This window comes from Silene latifolia, chromosome 7 (assembly GCF_048544455.1).
Source record: "Silene latifolia isolate original U9 population chromosome 7, ASM4854445v1, whole genome shotgun sequence".
Taxonomy (NCBI): domain Eukaryota; kingdom Viridiplantae; phylum Streptophyta; class Magnoliopsida; order Caryophyllales; family Caryophyllaceae; genus Silene; species Silene latifolia.
Window position 1 is genome coordinate 120214748 of NC_133532.1, and position 20117 is coordinate 120234864.

Consider the following 20117-nt stretch of genomic DNA (forward strand, 5'->3'; position numbering starts at 1 on the left):
AAAAGAATATGTAGTATATTTGTAAATGAAGTGGAAATAACACGAACAGTGGTGGAGCTAAGGGGGGTGTTTTAGCAGCCCCCCGTCGGTTGAATTTTTCGAAGTTTTTAGTTAAATTTTTTGATTTTTTTCGAGTGTGCTTTATATTATTTAAAATTTTCGCCCCTCTAAGCTCAAATCCTGGCACCGCCACTGAATACGAATACACGATATAGTTATAGTTGTGAACTTGTGATGGCGGTAAGTAGGGGTGTTCAAAATAAATCGAACCGCAATAACCGAACCGCAAAACCGAAAAACCGTCCATTTTTAAGGTTCGATTAACCGAACCGTTTCGACAAAGCGGTTCTTTGAACCGAACCGCTAACTTTATTATGGAAAAGGTTCGGTTAAGGTTCGCAATTTTAGATAACCGGTTAACCGCAAACCGAACCGTTTCACAAAAAGTAAGCAAAAAATTAAAATATTATATAAAAAACTGTTCGTTCGTTTAATTTTCTTAGTGTATCCAAATTTAAAATTTCTTAAATTGATTAATGCTAACGTTTAGCTTATTAACTTTATTTTTGGGTATAATATATAATGAAAATTTAATTAAACAATTAGAAAAAATTCCCAAAAATTAACGAAAACTGAAAAAAAAAAGTAATATAGAACGATTATCGGTTAACCGGTAACCGAACCGCTAATAACCGTTTAAAGAGGTTAACCGAACCGTTTGTAACCGTTTCTAACGGTGCGGTTTAGGTTCGGAGTTTTGTCGAACCGAACCGTGTGCGAACCGAATTAAATTAGAGGTTCGGTGAACCGAACCGCGAATGAACACCCCTAGCGGTAAGGCGAGTGAGATAGAAGGGAAGGAATAGGAAGAATAATTTACCATCCTTTCTGGACAGCTTAACCAAATAACTCGATTACTCGGAACGCTAATCTTCAAACTTGGCCAGAGGATTAAAATAAATTAAATTAAATTGAATAACGTTTCAAACCAAATAATATCTAAACATCAAATTATTGACACAACTTTGAGGTATAGGATAAGTCATAAGAGAATTTACATACAGGAATCGTAACCGAAAATTTAAACTTACATTAATTCTGCCATCCATAGAAAACATAATGTCATTGCACAATCTATAACAATTCTAATAGCCGAAACTCGGAGAAGAAGAAATGTGTGTGTTATACTACAGAAATTTCGGAACATATTAAGCTACTAGAAAGATGCAAGTATGGATAAAGAACAAGGGAGTAAACACAGAAGAGGGTTGATCAAATTTCTCCTTTGTAACCTCCACCTCCTAAGCAATCCCTTCTGCTGTCAACAATTTGCTGGGTCTTCTGATGCTCCAACTTGGGACAAACTTGGATCCTATGGCCCAACCCGCCACAATAAGCACACCCTTTGACCCCACTGATAACCGCTAAGTTCTCGGCTTCTTCCAATGGATCATCCAGCTCCGCCAACACAGGCGGTATCCTCTGCTTGGCTTCTTGCAGAAGATGCTTCAAGTCGAGCAGTGTCGTTTCACTCTGGTTTCTATTTATGAATGTTGTGGCAATACCGGTCTTCCCACATCTTCCAGTACGCCCGATACGATGCACGTAATTCTCAATCTCGGCCGGCATGTCATAGTTGATAACATGCTGAATGTCGGGAAAATCAAGCCCTTTTGAGGCGACATCTGTAGCGACTAACACGTCTTTTTTCCCGGATTTGAAGGACTTTATTGCGTATTCTCTCTCCTCCTGATCTTTCCCACCATGGACGGCGACTGCTTCAACTCCTTTCAGAAGGAGATACTCATGGATATCATCCACATCAACCTTGTTCTCGCAAAATATTAGAACCGGGGGTGGTGTCTTTTGCAAGCATTCTAGGAGGTAAACGATCTTGGCTTCTTGCTTCACATACTCAACTTCTTGGATGACATCCAGATTGGCGGCCCCAGCTCTACCGACGTTCACGATGATAGGTTTGACCAGAGCACTTCTAGCAAAGTTCTGAATCTTGGTAGGCATTGTGGCAGAGAACAGGACTGTTTGCCTCTGAGCTTTGAAATGATCAAACACTTCTCTGATGTCATCCTCGAATCCTAGATCAACTAATCGATCAGCCTCATCCAAGCATAGATATCTGAATATAACATAAATAACTGTCAGTACTTTGGGGAAACATAGCTTGCCGTGAAGATGGCAAATAATTAGTTCCAAAAAATTGGATCATTCAAACAAAATCAGTGGTGTAGGCACGGAAATTTTGTTCATAATTTTGTGTATACACAAGTGGATCCCCTGTAAAAAGGATTTAACATAACCTGGTGTCAAACTATATCACATCGAGAGATAAAATGGTCTTTTCTACAGTGGATATAAGGTCACTAATGATATAAAACGAGTTCCTTTATTGGCGACAATGATAAAACGGAAAAAATTACAAATACTCAAAATCTAAAGGTCACTTTGTCCCAAGTAAAAGGGCATCAACCAAGTTCATGTGAAACATTTTTCTACCAGTTTAAATCGGCAAAATTTTTTACAAACAAAATTGTAAGGAGGTATATAACTAAAGTTTTCGAGCGAAAGAGATGAATAGTTCTTCCTGAAAATGAAGGAAAAGAATAGCACATTAACACCACAAAATCACAAATCCATGATATACCCAAAGATCACAGAAGTAGCATCATTTCAAGTCTTCAGTGATAGTGCTTACATTAAACTTAAAATGAATTCTATTCTTAAGCACATGTATTTCACCGTGACAAGGTGTTAACGTACAACCAGAAATGTTTGGTCGGACATTGGACACGGTAAAAAAGTCGATACAGTGCGTCACTGCCCTATTTCAAGTTTAGATGCTAAACACACATGATGATATCTCTTTACATCTCATTTGCATTTGTTTCTTTCTACTATTTTTCACAAAACATGATTTTTTTACAACATGGAAAAATGCCAAAATCCACTAATGATGAAATTGTATTAGCAAACCTAGTTCACAAATCCAACAAAATCTTGTTTCCTCCTGTTCCGTTCACTCCCTCAAAAGGAGAACTGCGTGGAAGGGGTCCATTTTTTTTGGACAACTAGATCATAAATAGTGTCAAAATTCTCAATGTTACCATTGGTGTGGTATGGAGGGAGTACTATTTTTCACAAAACATAATTTTTTTTACGACATGGCAAAATGCCAAAATCCACTAACGACGAAATTGTATTAGCAAACCTAGTTCACAAATCAAACAAAATCTTGTTTCCTCCTGTTCCGTTCACTCCCTCAAAAGGAGAACTGCGTGGAAGGTGTCCATTTTTTTTGGACAACTAGATCATCGACCTGCCCGGAAAACATGTGTGGTTCTCCAAATGATCTGAATTAAATTTAAAATACAGCCCCTCCCCCAGGTTCAAATTACAATGCAATAATATATCTACGGAGAGGAACCAGGCTTAACGAAGCTGCTTTGTAGCCATAGACATACAAAATGAGCGTATATACTGACACAGTTCCACAAGAGGCAATAATATATTTACATGTTTCAACCAAGAGCATCAGGAGCATATATACAGGGAGGGAACCACAAAATATGCTCAGCAAATACTATCTTTCTTAAGAGGCGATTCCATAGACATGCATGAAAAAGGGTAAAGGAGAGGAAATAGTAGCATAATTAAGATCCATACCTGCAATTATCAAGATTCATTCTCTTTTTGGCAAGCAAGTCCTTGAGCCTACCAGGAGTGGCAACAACAATATGTACACCCCTCTTGATAATATCCACTTGGGTTCGCATGTCGACTCCTCCAATGCACAATAACGGCCTTAACTCTGGATACCCTGCTTCCTTAAGAGGATCTAAGAACTGCTCGAGAACCTCATAAGTCTGCCTAGCAAGCTCCCTAGATGGACAAACTATCAACCCAAAGGGCCCTTCTCCAGAAACAATAGGCATCATCAATTCTTCTTGCAAAGCAACCATGATAAGCGGCAACACAAACACCAAAGTCTTACCCGACCCAGTAAACGCAATCCCAATCATATCTCTCCCCGATAACACAACAGGAAGCCCTTGAACCTGAATTGGAGTCGGCTGCACAATCCCCTTCTCTTTCAATTTCCTGAGAATAGGGTCGGGAAACCTCATATCCCTAAAATTCTTAATAGGTGGCGGGGAATCATCCCCATCAACAATAATATGCCACTGCTTCCTAACCAAATCACACTGCTTCCTCGACATCCTCCTAATCGGCAAGGGGGGTTTCCACCCCGTCCAAAGGGGTTCCGTATACGTTATACCCTTAGCCAACTCACGGACCGACATTAGGGTTTTCCGGTCAGAGAGATGCTCAATCATTTCCTTCTCCTGTAAAACCATTTGCTCGGTGGGGCTAACCTCAGGAACATCTTTTTTCAATTGGGTAGCCTTAACAAGCAAACTGGGTTTCGCCTCGAGTTCTTTAGCTTTCTCAGCCTCAATCTCATCCAAATTCATCCCCAATGCCCCACCTTTTCTTTGTAAAATTTTCTGGGCTTCCATTTCCCTTCTTTTATGTACAGGAACATACTCAACATAATCATCATCTTCATCAATAGCATCAAAATCCCTCTTTTTAACATCCATATTTTCTACAACACTAAATTTTATAGAAAATTCAGAATCAAAACAAAATAAAGGTACTAACTTTATCCAATTAATACAATAATAAACTGAAATCAATTCACAAAATGAGTAATTAACTTCACAATTACAGAATTCTACGATTTGGGTATTCAAGGAAATTAGGAGTTTGATAATTAAAAAAAGAGGGATTTAACCTTTGTGAAGCCGTCGTCCTCGCTGAGTCGCAGGTCACCGTCGCTCTCGGTGTTGGTCTTCGCCGTTGCCGTTGCCGCCGTCGTCGCCGTTAAAGGAGGATTTAGGGTTAGTGAATAGAGAGAGGTGAGTTTAGTTTTAAGTTATGCAAAAGATTTTTTTTTTTTTTTTTTTTAAGAGTCAGTGAGTCGGTTGAACTAGTGCTAGCGAGCGTAACCGTAGCCTCTTCCGTTAAACAAGTCATCTATTTGTTTTTGTATAGCTTTATGCATATATATTTATATTATTTCTAAACTTGCGAATTTTTATCAATTTTGTATTTATAACTAATTTTTCTTTAAAATTACGAATGTCAAAGAGAGTCGATTTAATTAAAGGAGCAGGTCTCACAAAAAATACAACACAATCGAAATTACCTTAAAAAAAAGATGGAATGAAAAAGTAACGGACTATTATGTGAGAGGTCTCGCTATACAATTAGCATAAAAGCGTTTCAAATTTGTAATTAAAAATACTGGCTTACTTTACCTAGTCAAATAGGTATGAAGTATTAAATAATTACTCCGTATATGTCTAGACTCATAAGTCACAACCAAATACTTTTATCAAATTCACACGAATTTCATTAAAGAATACAATTAAGATACAATTGCTCGATCAATTAAATAATCACCCTACTTACAATCGAAAACTTCGCCTTGCAATCATGAATTTCTTACATTATCAAGATTAAATTAACCAAATCTGAAAAGAATAAAGGGCAATTAAGCTAAATTTCAAGAATAATCTAAATTATTCCAAAATTAAAGCAATAACATAATTACAAGAGTAATAACGTCACTCTGAAATAGAATATAGCTTGCATAGCGTATTGGCGCAACCAATTTTGGAATGACGTAACCATAGATCAATAAACTATATACATTTATCGGTAATTTAATTCCTCCATAATGCTTCAAAAATGGCAGCCGCAACAAAGAAAGAAGAAACAAAGAGTAGAAACAAGAAAAATTGCTTCAAAAATCGACACAATCTTGAAGTAAATATCATGAAAAAATGAGAATTTCATCGCGTTTAATCGCTTCCATTTAAACCTAAAAATTCCTCGAGAACTTAAAACTTTCCATCTCCATGCTTCTATGTTCATCAGTTTCTTCGCAAAACAACTCTTCTTCGTCGTTGAATTCGTCGCCATTGTTAAATACTTAAATGTTTAAGTTTGAGTTTTTATGTGAATGACGTTTTCGAGTTATGGTTTTATAGCATGGGACGACGGTTGTTGAAGAGGGGTATTTTCGGAATTTTGGTTAATTGAAGAGGGTATTTTGGGAAAGAAAATGTAAGTGACAATGTTGGTGGGAGTCAACTACTACTAGTCATGGTACGCGCATGAATGACTTACGTAGTTACCAGGTTAGTGACTTGAGTTTGACGTTGACCAGGCAAGAGACAATTTCCAAGTAATTTTGTTTATTTATTTTTCAATTTGGTCAATTTTGTTGGGAGTATTTAGTAAGTAGGATCTCGCAAACGGGTGAACCTGATCAGGTTATTTCAGATTTTCAGATTTCGGATCGGTCGGGTCGGGTCAGGTCGAGTTATTTCGGGATAGGTCTTTTTTGGGTCAACTATTATTAAGTTATTTGTGGATAATAATCAGTTAGTAACAATAAACATTATGGTCGAGTTGTATTGGGTTGAGTCGATTTCGGTTCGGTCTTGAGTTCGGGTGTCGGGTCGGGTTAGAGTCAGATCATTCGAGTTAGGCTCTGTTTGGCAAAACGACCTGAAAAGTTAGCTGAAACCTGAAAAGGTACCTGGAAACTGAAAAGCTACCTGAAACCTGAAAATGTAGCTGATAAGGTAACTGAAAATTAGGAGCTGATAAGGTGACTGCTTATATAAAAAATCGTTTGACAAACTAACTGAAAATGTAACTTATTTTGGTAAAATGACGTAAAAGGATATAATAATTATTTAATATATTATAAATTGAAGGGTAAAAAAATAATATTACCAAGAATCAGGTACCTGAAATGTGAAATGCTACTCTATGTAGCATTTCATTTCATAAATTTATTTGGGCAAATAAGCTACTTGCCAAACACTTCCAGAAAAATAAGCTACCTAAAATTTTTCTCAAAAAAGCTACTTTAGTCAAAACAGGTAGCTAAAATGTCTTGCCAAACGGAGCCTTAGATTCATTTTGTCAGGTCTACTAGTAAGTAGTAAGGCTCTCAAATCCCAAGTCCCAACTTTTTTTTCTTCACTTAAATTTTAGGATTGTTTATTGGTTCAACATCGGATCAGATCAAGCCAAATTTTCAGAACTGAAGACTAGATAAGGGTTAGACAATGTCTCGGGATCAAACCATTTTTAATATTGGCCTGGTCTGGTTTGGTTCGATTTGGACCATAAAAACGCGCAGATCAGACCAGAATAGATAGACCAAGTATGGTTGTCATCGACATGGTGTAGTATATAAAATTAGAACTTAAGAAGTTCGTAAATTCAAAATAAATAACGTTATCTTCTTACTGAATTAAATACATTAGTACATATCTTATAATACGTGTAAATAAAGTTGGAAATAAAATGAATAAGGTTACAAATTTAAAGATTATTTTGTTATATAAGTTCATCCATGATCTGGTTCGCGGTCCATTCAGTTTGGTCCAGGCTTGGACTAAAGACCAAATTAGATTAAATATATGTATCATGGACTTGACTAAATAAAATACGATCCGGTCCAGTCTTTAGTTCGACCACTGTGTGAACACCTATACTTAAGTTTAAACCAATTTTATTTAGGTCTATATATTAAGTTCAGTTCAAAGAAATGCAGTCTAAAAAAATGGCATACATTTTCAAAGGCACGGTTTCACATCAACGATAAGAAAACTTATACAGATACCTACATGTGAGTGTTCCAAAGTGATAAAAAAGGAGAGAGTGATCAATACTAACAGATTTGTTATATAGTACGAGATCTATTATTATAAAACAAGATTTGGTATTTATATGAAAAACACTCGTTTAAAAATAGCAATACACTCAGACCATCCACAACCATGCGGAATGCTCTAATCGAAAAACGGAGGAAGAGAAATAAGAGTGGTTCAACAATGATTTGTCTTCCTTGATAATCCAAGGAAGAGAGCACTGCGCTACAAATAGCGGAAGGAAACGCGCAGTGAAGACCAAATAAAATATTGTGCATCTGAGTGTAGAGAAAAGAGAGTAAGAAGAGAGAGGAGAGAAAGATGCGGAAGAGAGATAATGTGAGCTTTTTCCATCTTCTTTTTTACATTTTTTGTTATTTAATTATTAATAAAAAATTATGAAAATTATATTAAAATGTCTATTTCATTTTTCTTTACAATTAGAGACCAATGTTGATAATATTCAGATAAAATTTGAAGTTAGAGAAATTATTGATGGGAAATATAAATAAATCATGGTTGTATGAGTGTTTTTATTGTAAATTAAAAACTTGAGGAATAGTGTGTTGGATAAGTGAGAAAGGACGAGAGAGAGGGATGAACAGGAGATTAAAGCATGGTTGGAGATGGTCTCAATTATCAATACCAACAAAACACCAGTCCTTGTCTAAGCCGTTTTGATGTGAGACCGTGCCTTTGAAAATTATTCCATTTTTCTAGACCGTATTTCGTTGAATCGAACTTAATTTATAGGCCTAAAAAAACTGATTTTAACTTAAGTATAGGTGTAACACCCCGGTCCAAACATAGGGCCGGAAGCGGTCATTCACGGTAGCTCGTTAGGTTGTGTACATGGACCACATATCAACACGGGTCCTTTTCAGTGCATTTTGTCCTCAATCCTGCGCATCCCAGGAACCTTCTCGGGAGGTCACCCGTCCTATGACTACTCTCAACCAAGCACGCTTAACCCGTGAAGTTCTTTTGCATGAATAACCAGAAAAGAAAGTGCACTTTGTTGATATGAGTAGTACTTTCAATCCATTAAGCACTAGTCATTTAAGCTTATCAATGAACCTCTTTAAGGGGTTACTCCATCCGAATAACGTCTTCGGTTCAATGGAGTATTACAATATGTGTTCACACAATGGTCGAACTTAACATAAAGTGGTAAACTATCTCTTATTTTTATCAATGTGGGACACTCACATGTCGGTATTTATATGGGTTTCTTCACAAGTAGTGATGAGAATGTCACCCTGACTCTGTGGATATCCATCCACCCGAATAGGCAGAATATGGATGACGATATTTTTTTTTAAAAAAATTTATGGTGGGATATATGAATATGGGTGAATTTAGGGTGTGATATGGATCATAGTCTATCACCTGCTTAACCATGCACCCGGTTGATATCCTAATTAAAGTTTATAACTAAGTTTTTACAAAGATTAATAATTATTTTGATTAAAAAAATAATACCTTAAAGTTTCTTTTAAAAAAACATTTTAAACTATATTAGACTTTTATTGCCAAAATAATCTTTAGCTCATTAAGATTCTACACCACTACTCCACTCCGCTCCACGACTTGCTTTTTTTCTTGGTACGTAGGAGGGGCAAAGCCCCGAAAAACCTTAATTATTCGCTATTACACGGGGAATAGCTACCCCAAAGATATTCTCTCTAAGAGTGGAATGGAGTGCGTTATATGGATGATCCAAATGCTGGACTAGTGTGCTAGAATGGACTCCTCGATTGGCTAGGAGATCTGCGGCTCTATTGGCTTCCCGATAAGTATGGTCAATTTTAACCGTCCAATGAGATTCCTCTATCAGTTCTTTACACCTTTGGACTATAAACTTGAGGTTATTACTGACGAGTTGATCTTCGAGAATAATTTTAACATAGGGTGAATTATCCATATGAACTATCATCTTCGTAATATGGAGCGATTTTGCTCTCTCTAAACCGCCAAGAAGGGCTAAGAGTTCCGCTTTCATAGATGAACAAATACCGCAAGAGAAATAGTAGGCAGTGATAAAGTTACCTGTCTCATCCCGAAAGATACCACCTCCTCCCGCTGGCCTCGGATTCCCTTTGGAAGCTCCATCTGTATTTAGTTGTGTCCATCCATGTGGTGGTGGAAGCCAACGGACGAAACTTTCTACATTAGAATTCCTTGGCTGAGGTATGAAAATATCGTGCGCATCGAAAGCTCTCTTCGAATTTTCAAATTGTTGAAACAAAAAAGCTTGAGGTTCAATTGGGTTTTCATTCTCTCTCCCAAACACTATGTTATTCCTCCATCTCCAAATCCACCAACAAGTAATGGCAAACTGCATCGGCCAATCTGCGACTGAGGTGAGAACATCGTTACCAGCATTTTTGGACAACCAAAGCGAAAAGGACAAGTTGTAAAAGGGGGTGTGCGAATCTTGAACACCAATCAAGCTCCAAATTTGTCGGGAAATGGGACAAGACCGGAGTAAATGTTCCGTAGTTTCTTCGGTTTCCTCACAGCGGGGGCACATATGATTATCACCCATATTCCTAATGACTCGATTAACGTTTACCATGAGGCGGTCGTGAGCTGCTAGCCAAAGAAACATTCGAATACGTTGTTGGACTGGAAGACGCCATATCGTGCGTCATACTGGGAGTTCAGGTGATGAAGACGCATCAAAGCCCTTTAAGTAATCCAAAGTGGATTTGATATAAAACTTACCGGAAGACGAACCCTTCCAATACAACATATCCTCGAGGTCAGGATCTTGCACAAGGTAGATAAAAGCAATTTGTTGAGGTATATTTTGCGGTAGGAAATTAGAGAAGATATCCACTTCCAACCGTTATTCTCACACCACATCTCGCTCAAAGCTGCATCGTGAATGTCATCCAGAATTGGTGCTAGGATATGGTCAGAAAGACAGATGCCGTCAACCCATGCGTGTTCCCAAAAGGAAGTTCGTCTGCCATTACCAACCGCGGATGTTTACCTCCGGTTATCGTTTTTTATTGCTCCGTAATTCCGGCCCACACATTAGACATATTAGCTTTTGGTTGAAATATGTCAATATTATAATGGTTGTTTCAATATTTCGCTCGTAGCACTCGTGACCAAAGTCTTGTCGGTTCCGCTAAAACTCTCCAACCTAATTTAGTAAGAAAAGCCGCATTAGCTTGTCTTGCTGATAATATGCCAAGGCCTCCCATCGATTTTGGTTTCTGAATATTTTCCCAAGGAATAAGGTGAATCGATTTCTTATTATCATCTCCACCCCACAAGAATCGAAGAGATTTTCGATCAATAGTATCACATACAGACCGTGGAATTTTGACAGTTTGCATGCTATAATTTGCAATCGTACTTAGTGTTGATTGAACCAAAGTAGTTCGTCCCGCTAAAGAAAGACGTTTAGTGGACCGTCCAGCAAGTCTTTTATTTATCTTCTCTTCTAGATGAGCAAAGGTATGTCGAGTCACCCTTCCGTTAATAGTAGGCCTACCCAAATAAATTCCCAAATCATCAGTCTCTTCGTATTTTAGGGAGCTACAAATTATATCCCTCGTAGCTTGGTCCGTGTTACTAGAGAAAAAAACTCGGGACTTAGCTTCACTAAATTTCTCACCCGACGCGTTACAAAAATTATCTAGAACGAACCTAAGTACTAAGGCCTGCTCCTCAGTTGCTTCAGCAAATAAGACCATGTCATCCGCAAAAGACAAATTCGTAATGCTTGGACCATTTCGACATAATTTGAACGGTCTCCAATTATTGTTACGTACCTCAAGATCGATAGCATGTTGTAGTTTCTCTAAATACATAACAAATAAATACGATGATAATGGGTCCCCTTGTTGAACCCCTCTAGATGGAGTGAATTGCTCGGTAGGCTCCCCGTTCCAAAGAATTTGCATCTTAGTAGACGAGACGCATTCCATTACCACATCTATTAAAAGACTAAGAAATCACATATCCTTAAGAGTATCGTGAATAAAACTCCATCGAAGACGGTCATAAGCTTTCTCCAGATCAATTTTGATTGCCATAAACCTTTACAACCTTTCTTTTTCCTCATAGAGTGAATGACCTCTTGAAAGACGACTATATTATCAGTTATTTGACGTCCCGGAACAAACCTACTCTGAGTTTCTGATATGACATGGCCTCGATTTTTTTTATTTTATCTTCCCATTTCCCTATTATGTGTGAGACGTATTATATTGAAATAGGAAGATAAAAATAAAATGGAGGAAGGACTAATTACCGATACACAAATCCCAAATCTCAATTTTTATCCCAAATTATCTCCTTTATGCGCAGTCCGATTCACATCCCTAAGACGGCCGTAACCCTAACGAACCAAAGAAAATTGTTTTTTATGACATTTGTATTTATATTAAAATTGGTGTACTTGTACTCGAATATGTAAGATGATTTGTTTGATGGTATACGCCTTTTAATTTTATGGTCTTAATATTTTACGATATATTGCCTTTATTGATATAAATATGGATGGATGAAAGAATATTAAATGGATGAAGGTGGGATATGAATGACCATAAATTTAATAGATATGGATATTCATATGACTTCATTCCATCCATATCCCACCCATTGACATCCTAATTCACAAGACCATAACCACTCCCAGCTAACAAAGCTAAATATTTATGTTACTCAACTAAGTATGTAATAGTGGACTAAAGATAAAACTAATAGATTAAAAATTGGAGTAAATGAACCGTTATCGACCTTATTTTGTTTATCAGTCTACTAATATATTATTATTTGGTCTTGTATGGTAAATATTGTAGGTTGGTGCGTATTCATGAATAACTTTTACTCTTTTATGAATGTAAATGACCAATTTACCCTTCTCACTACAACACACATACATTCAATTTCAACTTACTCTCTCCATCCCTAAGTCCCTAACCACCCTCTCCTGCCACCAGCCCACAACCCTGCCATCACCCCTATCTCCACAGCCTCCTCCAGTGCGGCCGCTGCCCAGAGCCACCCCTACCCCACCCGTCTAGACCTGCCAAAACTCGCCCATTCCACCACCCATCACCGCCACGTTCTCCCTTCACCAAATCCTGCGCGTCCACCATGATTGACCCACCACCGTCAACCATCACCGCACGTCCGTGTCTGTCCCCTGCAATTATCATCCCCCCACCACGACCTATCCCTCAACCCCCATGATTGAAAAAAAATATATAAAACAGAATTTGAGCAAAAAACCCTAATTGAAAAACAACTTAATTGAGTAAATAGAAACACTAATTTATGTAATCTGTTCAACAAAATCGAATATTGACTTTGATGAGTGGATTAAGATTCTTCATTGGAGAATTTGGATCAATTTGATTATTAAGTATGAAAGGAGAAAAGAAAAAATAGAGATTTTTTAGGTTTTTTTATGGAAAGGGTAATGAATGGAAAAAATATGGAAAAATGTCCGTGATTGAGTAAAACCCGTCCATGAAAGTAAAACTACGATAATATATTGGGTAAAATTAGTGAACTTTGCCCTAAATAGCAAATTGACCAATCATATCAACGAAACTACTAATTTCATGTGTGTGGTAAATGAGATATCATGATAACATATTTGTCGAAATCAACTATTTTTGAATATGATGTTAATTGAAATATATCGTAACAACATATTCTGTTTATACCTGAAAAGTGAAAACAATTTATTTGTCCTATATCTGCTATTTACCAAATGCCTTTTCATATATAATTCACTAATTTAACAGTCAAATTTACTACTAAAATCTGCTAATCTTAATTTTCTAACGTTATTCACTATTATAAATCTGCTTCTACAGTTTGCCAAACAGGGTCTAAAATTTAATTTAATTTTCTGAGAATAAAAATTAATGAAATTGTGACATAAATTGTTTACTTAGTGGATATAATACATAATTAAATATAAAATTAAATTATGGCTACAATTTTGAATGAAATATGTTGTTTTTGAGTACTAAAATCACATAAGGTAGAGTACAATTACTTACTTAAAAAGTAGATCTCATTGTAAATTAGGATACAAGAACCTTTTCAAGTACTTACCACTAATTTACAATGCATACAAGGAAATCTAATCGGATATATGCCCAGAATAGAAATGGATACTCACTCATATTAATGAAATATATCAAACACGTTTATATCTCACTTCAAAATCCTTTTATTTAAATATAATAAGAGGAAAACATGTTTCATCATTCTATCTTCAATAAAAAAAATGGGTCGCCGGAAAGTTGAAATGAAAAGAATAACCAATAGTTCGTCTCGGTTAGTCACGTTTTCTAAACGTCGTTCGGGGCTTTTTAAGAAAGCAAATGAAATTTCTACATTATGTGCTGCTGAAATTGCTATTATTGTATTTTCTCCTGGTGGTAAACCATTTTCCTTCGGACAACCAAATCTTGAGAAAGTTTTGCATCGATTTCAAAATCGAACTTTGAAATCACAAGAATCTGACGATGATGAATATACGTCATCGGTCAATCCTATAATTCACAAGGCAAGAGTTAAAAAACTCAATAAAGAAATTACTAATTTAGAAGCCCAAATAGAGTTGCAAAAAAAGTTAAGTGAAGGAAGTGACAAAAAGGCAGAAAGTTGCCAATTTGAGAAAATAGAAGAGCTCAATATTGAGGAACTCGCTGAATTGGAGAAGAATATTCAAGATTTGTGTCAAGATTTGAAGTTACGTGAGAGTGAACATGAAGCATCAAAATCGTTATTGATTTTAGCACATCGTTCCTAAAAATGAAAATTAATAGTTCTATTTTAGAACATGGATATCTGCATTTTATATAATTAAAAATTGAAAACAACGAACCTATGTTTCATGAATTCATGTAGTTTCAATTTAGTAGTTTATTGTTGTTGTTGTTGTTGTTGTTGTTGTTGTTGTTTTTGTTTTTGTTGTTGTTGTTGTTGTTGTTGTTGTTGTTGTTGTTGTTGTTGTTGTTGTTGTTGTTGTTGTTGTTGACTTTATCAATATTAATATTACTTTGTTATTTCAAAGTTATCTAAACACTTTTGTTGTTGTTGTTGTTGTTGTTGTTGTTGTTGTTGTTGTTGTTGTTGTTGTTGTTGTTGTTGTTGTTGTTGTTGTTGTGGTTGTCGTGGTTGTTTCCTTGGTCAATGACGTTCGTTTTTGTTGTCAGTGACGTTCTTTCATGGCATCTTAAAACAAATGGAGGCCCGGTGGTGCACCGAGAAAAAATGAGGCCCCAAATATGAATGCACAAGGGAAGAATACTTCGATTTTTGTATTGAATTTAATCAATAAGACTTATAAATTCGGTGTTCAAAACCGGAGGCCCGGTTCCTCCGCCCGTAGTTGCACGGGGTGTTAGATGCTCCTGATGTTGTTCTTAATATCGATATTACCCTTTATCTCCACAATTTTCTCAAAATTAGTTTTTTAACTTTTATATGTCAATACAAAAAATATTAGTTGCTTTTAACTTTGTAGTTTGTACCACTTCTCTCTACTTTTTATTATTCAATTGTATAAATTTTATTAGGTTCCGTGTACATGAGAATTGAAAAATTATTTTGACCTAAAGGGAGTAATATGTTTACAATCAATGTTATTGTTCTAGTACATCGTATTAAGTAATGTGAGCGTGCATCATATATAAAAATCACATTTCATCATGCTCATATATGTTTTTCTTGATTAAGTAAATTTACTCGGCTAGCACAATAAAAACACGATTATAAACATGCTAAGGGATGGTCAAACATTCAGATCGACCCAACCCGTCCCTCAAGTCAACTTATGCTAGGCTCGCATGATCCGTGTTGAGCCCTAATCGACCCGTCAAATACTAAGGCGCGACTTGAGTCGAGCAAATTCCGCCCGCCCTATCCTAGACTTGCCTCTCGGCCCTATCACAGGCTGCTTCCGGGTCCAACTCCACAAGACCCAGCCCGTGTTGACCCACCAACTAAACGGGTCGCTTATGGCCCTCCTAGCCAAGCCTGACCCGGCCTGGGTCAGTCCGACCCGCCCCGGCTAGAATATTTGACTACGCACCATATTATAAACATAAATATTGTTGACTAGTTATGATTTCTATTTTTAGGTGCAAAAGATAAAATCACCGTTGTGCTTTTTATTAGCCTATTTGAAAGGTAGAGAGAGAAAGAGAAAACGAGAGTAAAATAGAGCAAAAGAAAAAAAAAGAGAGAGAAATCCTAGGGATCCGTTTAAGCACAAAAAATATAACAGTCACCAAATCTAAATCTTCGATTTCTTCACCAATTATCCCCAAAAACCAAACAAATAGTAATAAATTTAATCTGCTTTCGTCTACCAATATAGAAGAATTCCCTGTTTTGTCTAGAAATGTTTGACCTTCAAGCGTGGATAAATAGAAAGAGAAGAGTATGAGGGAGATTGTGGGCATTCCTTCTTTGAATTTGGAGACTCTCGTTGTAGAGACCATTTCTGAGGAGGAGGTGGATACCTTTGTCCATCCTACTATTTTGGATGTCATATAGGAGGAGCCTGAAAGATTACTGCAATTTATTGAATAGGAGGTCAAACTTGAATTGGATTACTGGCAAAATTCAGTGTATTTCATTCTCAGAGCAAATCCTTCATGGGAGATCATGGAAGGTTTCATCAGAAGGCTATAGATTAATCATCAGGTAGATAAACTATCCTTCTTTCCTGATGAAGTTTTTCTAGTTCAGTTTAAGAGTCAGGCTGCTCGTGCAGCTGTGTTGAAACAAGGTTACTTTCTGTTTGACAATAAGGCACTTATAGTTATGTCATGGACTTCTGAAGTTGAACTTTGTGTACATAATGCGAAAACAGTGCCGGTATAGGTCAAATTGCATAAGCTTTCGCTAAAATTTTGAAAAGGTATACCTCGAATTTCAGGGCATTTGGGAAAGTTTATCAAATGTGACCCTACTACTGATGAGAAAACCATAATTTGTTATGCTAGAGTCATGATAGAAGTAGAATTTGGGAATCTTTACAAGATAAGGTTAAAATCTTTGATGAACATGGTCAAATTGTGGAGGTTGAAGTGGAGTATGAGTGAAAATCTTTAGTGTGTACAATCTGTAAGGGTATTGGTCATGATGCTATTGAATGTAAGAAAACTAAGAAACAACCCAATCAGGCTCCACCACCCAAAAAGGTTGTTACTAAGACATGGTCGCCAAAGCCTGTGGTGCAAACCAACAATCCCCAGGACAAGTGTAAAGAGGTTGTGACCCAAACCCCTGTGGTGGTGCAACAACCTTCTTATTATGTTGAGCATTCACTCAAAACACCTGTTGTATGACATAGAAATAGGACATATTCCATGAGACCATCTTATGCCAAACCCATTATGAGAATGAGTAGGCATAAAGTTACTGATAAGGTATATAATGTGCATAAGTTTGGACAACAATCATTCTTAAAAGCTCTGAATTGATCTCCACCCAAGGTAGGCATTGAGACAAGTGGTAGTGTTCCTCACCAAGTGGTAGGGAATGTATAACTTTGGGTTTTGGAATGTAAAGGGGCTTAACAATTCAACCAAACAAAGGCATGTTAAATGGTTTATTCATATGAATAAGGTTGGTTTGTTTGGTCTCCTGGAAACTAAGGTTAAAACTTAGCTCTAAATAGTTTAAAAGGTATCCTTATGGATGGTTAGAGTATATCTACTAATAACAGCATACACAAAGGTGGCAGGATATGGATTTTGTGGAATCCAACTATCTTTGATGTAGGGTTTATTGACTATTCAGCTAAATGAATTAATATAAGGGTTAAAGAGTAGCTACTCAAAAATCTTTTAGTCTTTAAATGGTATGTGCTTTCAATGAAATACAGGCCAGATCATCTCTTTGAGAACAACTGTCTAATTTTACCTTTTATATTTAGTTTGTGGAGACTTCAAGTGTGTACTATCTCATACAGAAAGTTTAGGGTGCTCTAGTACTGATAATGAAATTGATGATTTCCAAATATGTCTAAATAGATGTGGTTTAGTTGATAATCCTGCTAGGAGCTCTTTCTTCACTTGGAACAATAAACATGATGCTAGCACTAAAGTATATATCAGGTTGGATAGACCTTTGATTAATGGAGAGTGGAGTGTCAAGATGCATGATACTTATGCTCGTTTTTTGTCTGAAGGGGATTTTGATCACACACCTTGCATATTGAAGAGTGTTGGTCAACATATGGGGTATAAAAAACCTTTCAAATACTTTAACATATGAGAAAAGGCTTCCATCTATATTGATTATCTTCAAGGTTGGTGGCAGGCTGCTTTTCATGGGACAAAAATGTATTGCCCTGTCAAGAAATTAAAAAATTTAAAGACATTTTATGAACTACAACAAGGAGCATTTTACTGATATTGAGAATATAATTTAATTTTGTCCTTGAAGAACCTGGAATACATTCAAGCTCAAAGTGCAATCAACCCTGGGAATGCTATTTGGATAAAAAAAGAAAGAGAAGCCATAGTTTAATATAATGAACTACAAACAGCCTGTGAATCCTTTTTAAGAAATAGAGCAAAAGCAGAATAGATAAAAGATGGTTATTGCAATACTAAATATTTTCATGGAGTTATCAAGAGCAAATTTATAAAAAATTAGGTACTTTCCAGAAAAGATATGAATGGTAATGAACATGATGATCCTCAAGAAATACAAGACGCTTTTCTGCTATATTATAAGCACTTGTCGGGGACTAAGAAGCTGACTGAGCATGTGAATCATCACATAATTAAAAAGGCATTACTTGTACTGATATGCAAGGGAAATTTTACTTAAACCAGTTACATATCAAGAGATTAAGGCTGCTATATTCTCAATTCCTGAGAATAAATTAAAGTACTTGGACAAGATGGGTTTTCTAGTGCCTTCTTTAAAAATTCTTGGAAAATGATTGGGGATAAGGTATGTGCAGTTGTGATGGATGTATTCATGACTGACAAACTACTTAAACTATTGAATATTACTACACTGACTCTTATCCCTAAAACCCCCAAATGTAGGATGCCTACACAGGTGACTCAGTTCAAGCCCATAGCATGCTGCAATGTCATTTACAAGTGTGTGTCTAAGCTTATTTATGCTAGACTACCTAAGATTTTACTTGATTTAGTTAGTAAAAATCAAGGAGGTTTAATCAAGGAAGAAGTATTATAAAAAACATACTGGTGTGTCAAGACTTAGTCAGAATGTATAACAGGCAAGATAGCTCTCCAAGATGCATGTTTAAGATGGACTTGATGAAAGCTTATGATTCAGTAAGCTGATAGTTTGTGGGGGAGATTCGATCTGCTTTCAATTTTCCTCCCTCTTTTAGCAGTCTCATCATGGAATGTATAGGTAGTGCCTATCTCTATTGCTCTTAACGGAGAACCATTTGGATTCTTCCATGGTAAAAGGGGACTAAGGAAGGGAGACCAAATGTCTCCCCTAATTTTTACACTGTGCATGAAGTATCTCAGTATGATCATCCAGTGTGCTACTGAGAAGACGAAGTTTAAATAATCACCCTCTGTGCAAGCATCTGAAACTCACACACCTAATATTTGCAGATGATCTACTTCTTTTTTGCAAGGATGATGCTTAATACATAATGGTCTTATTGAAGGCATTTTCTTCTTTCTCAATTGCTTTAGGGCTCAACATGAATGCAAACAAATCCTTTGCTTATTTTAATGGTTGTAATCCTACATTAAAAAAAAAAAAGACATTCTCGCTATTTCTGGGTTTACTAAAGGTAAATTACCTTTTAAATACTTAGGTGTTCCTATCACTATAGGGAGATTGAAGAAGAGTGATTGAGCAATGCTCATTGACAAAATTGTAGAGAGGGTCAGAAGTTTAGGGGCAAAAAGGTTGTCTTATACAGGTAGGGTGGGTTCAGTTTTAGCTACCATGAATAGTATTGGGCAATTACATTTGTCCTCCATAAAGGGGTGATGAATAGAGTGAACAACATATGTCGCTGTTTTTTATAGAAGGTAAGCACAGAGCATAATAGATCAGAGCCGCTTTACTTGCCTGGACTAAAGTTTGTGTCCCTAAAAGGGAAGGTGGTTTAAGTATTAAACAAAGGCAGATTTGAAATAAGGCAATTGTAGGTTAACTTGTCTGGTGGCTTGCAGAGAAGCCTGATAAGTTGTGGTTCAATGGGTTCATCATGTCAAAAAGGCAAAACTTGGCATGAATACACACCAACCTCTCATAGTCTAATGTTAGTTGACATTGGAGGAAAATTTATTAGATACGTAATCACATACATAACGGGTTTAAAGATAACACTTGCATAATCAATATGGGTGCTCAATT

General features: G+C 36.5%; 2 protein-coding genes across 3 annotated transcripts; both read right to left on the bottom strand.

Moving 5' to 3' along the window:
- Positions 1-1070: 1070 nt before the first annotated feature.
- On the bottom strand, positions 1071-5536 carry LOC141592773 (DEAD-box ATP-dependent RNA helicase 35-like). 2 transcript variants are annotated; one of them, XM_074413587.1, is made up of 3 exons: positions 4814-5536; positions 3682-4632; positions 1071-2137 (listed from the first exon to the last, which is right to left on the bottom strand). In XM_074413587.1, exons 2-3 carry the CDS (start codon positions 4617-4619, stop codon positions 1273-1275), a joined length of 1803 nt encoding a protein of 600 aa, XP_074269688.1. In that variant the 5' UTR covers positions 4620-4632; positions 4814-5536; the 3' UTR covers positions 1071-1272. The 2 variants fall into 2 exon arrangements, with proteins under 2 accessions (XP_074269688.1, XP_074269689.1); XM_074413588.1 differs by having other exon boundaries at positions 3682-4624; positions 4814-4927.
- Positions 5537-5575: 39 nt separating this feature from the next.
- On the bottom strand, positions 5576-6053 carry LOC141592774 (uncharacterized). Its single transcript, XM_074413589.1, has one exon. The coding sequence runs from the start codon at positions 6004-6006 to the stop codon at positions 5767-5769; it is 240 nt and encodes a 79-aa protein (XP_074269690.1). The 5' UTR covers positions 6007-6053; the 3' UTR covers positions 5576-5766.
- Between the last annotated feature and the right edge of the window lie 14064 nt (positions 6054-20117).

Excerpts from the sequence above, each read along its gene's own strand:
- LOC141592773 (XM_074413587.1), bottom strand. The coding sequence starts at position 4,619 with ATGGATGTTAAAAAGAGGGATTTTGATGCTATTGATGAAGATGATGAT. Across the intron at positions 2,138-3,681 it reads ATGAATCTTGATAATTGCAG|ATATCTATGCTTGGATGAGG; the intron begins GTATGGATCTTA and ends TGTTATATTCAG.
- LOC141592774 (XM_074413589.1), bottom strand. The coding sequence starts at position 6,006 with ATGGCGACGAATTCAACGACGAAGAAGAGTTGTTTTGCGAAGAAACTG.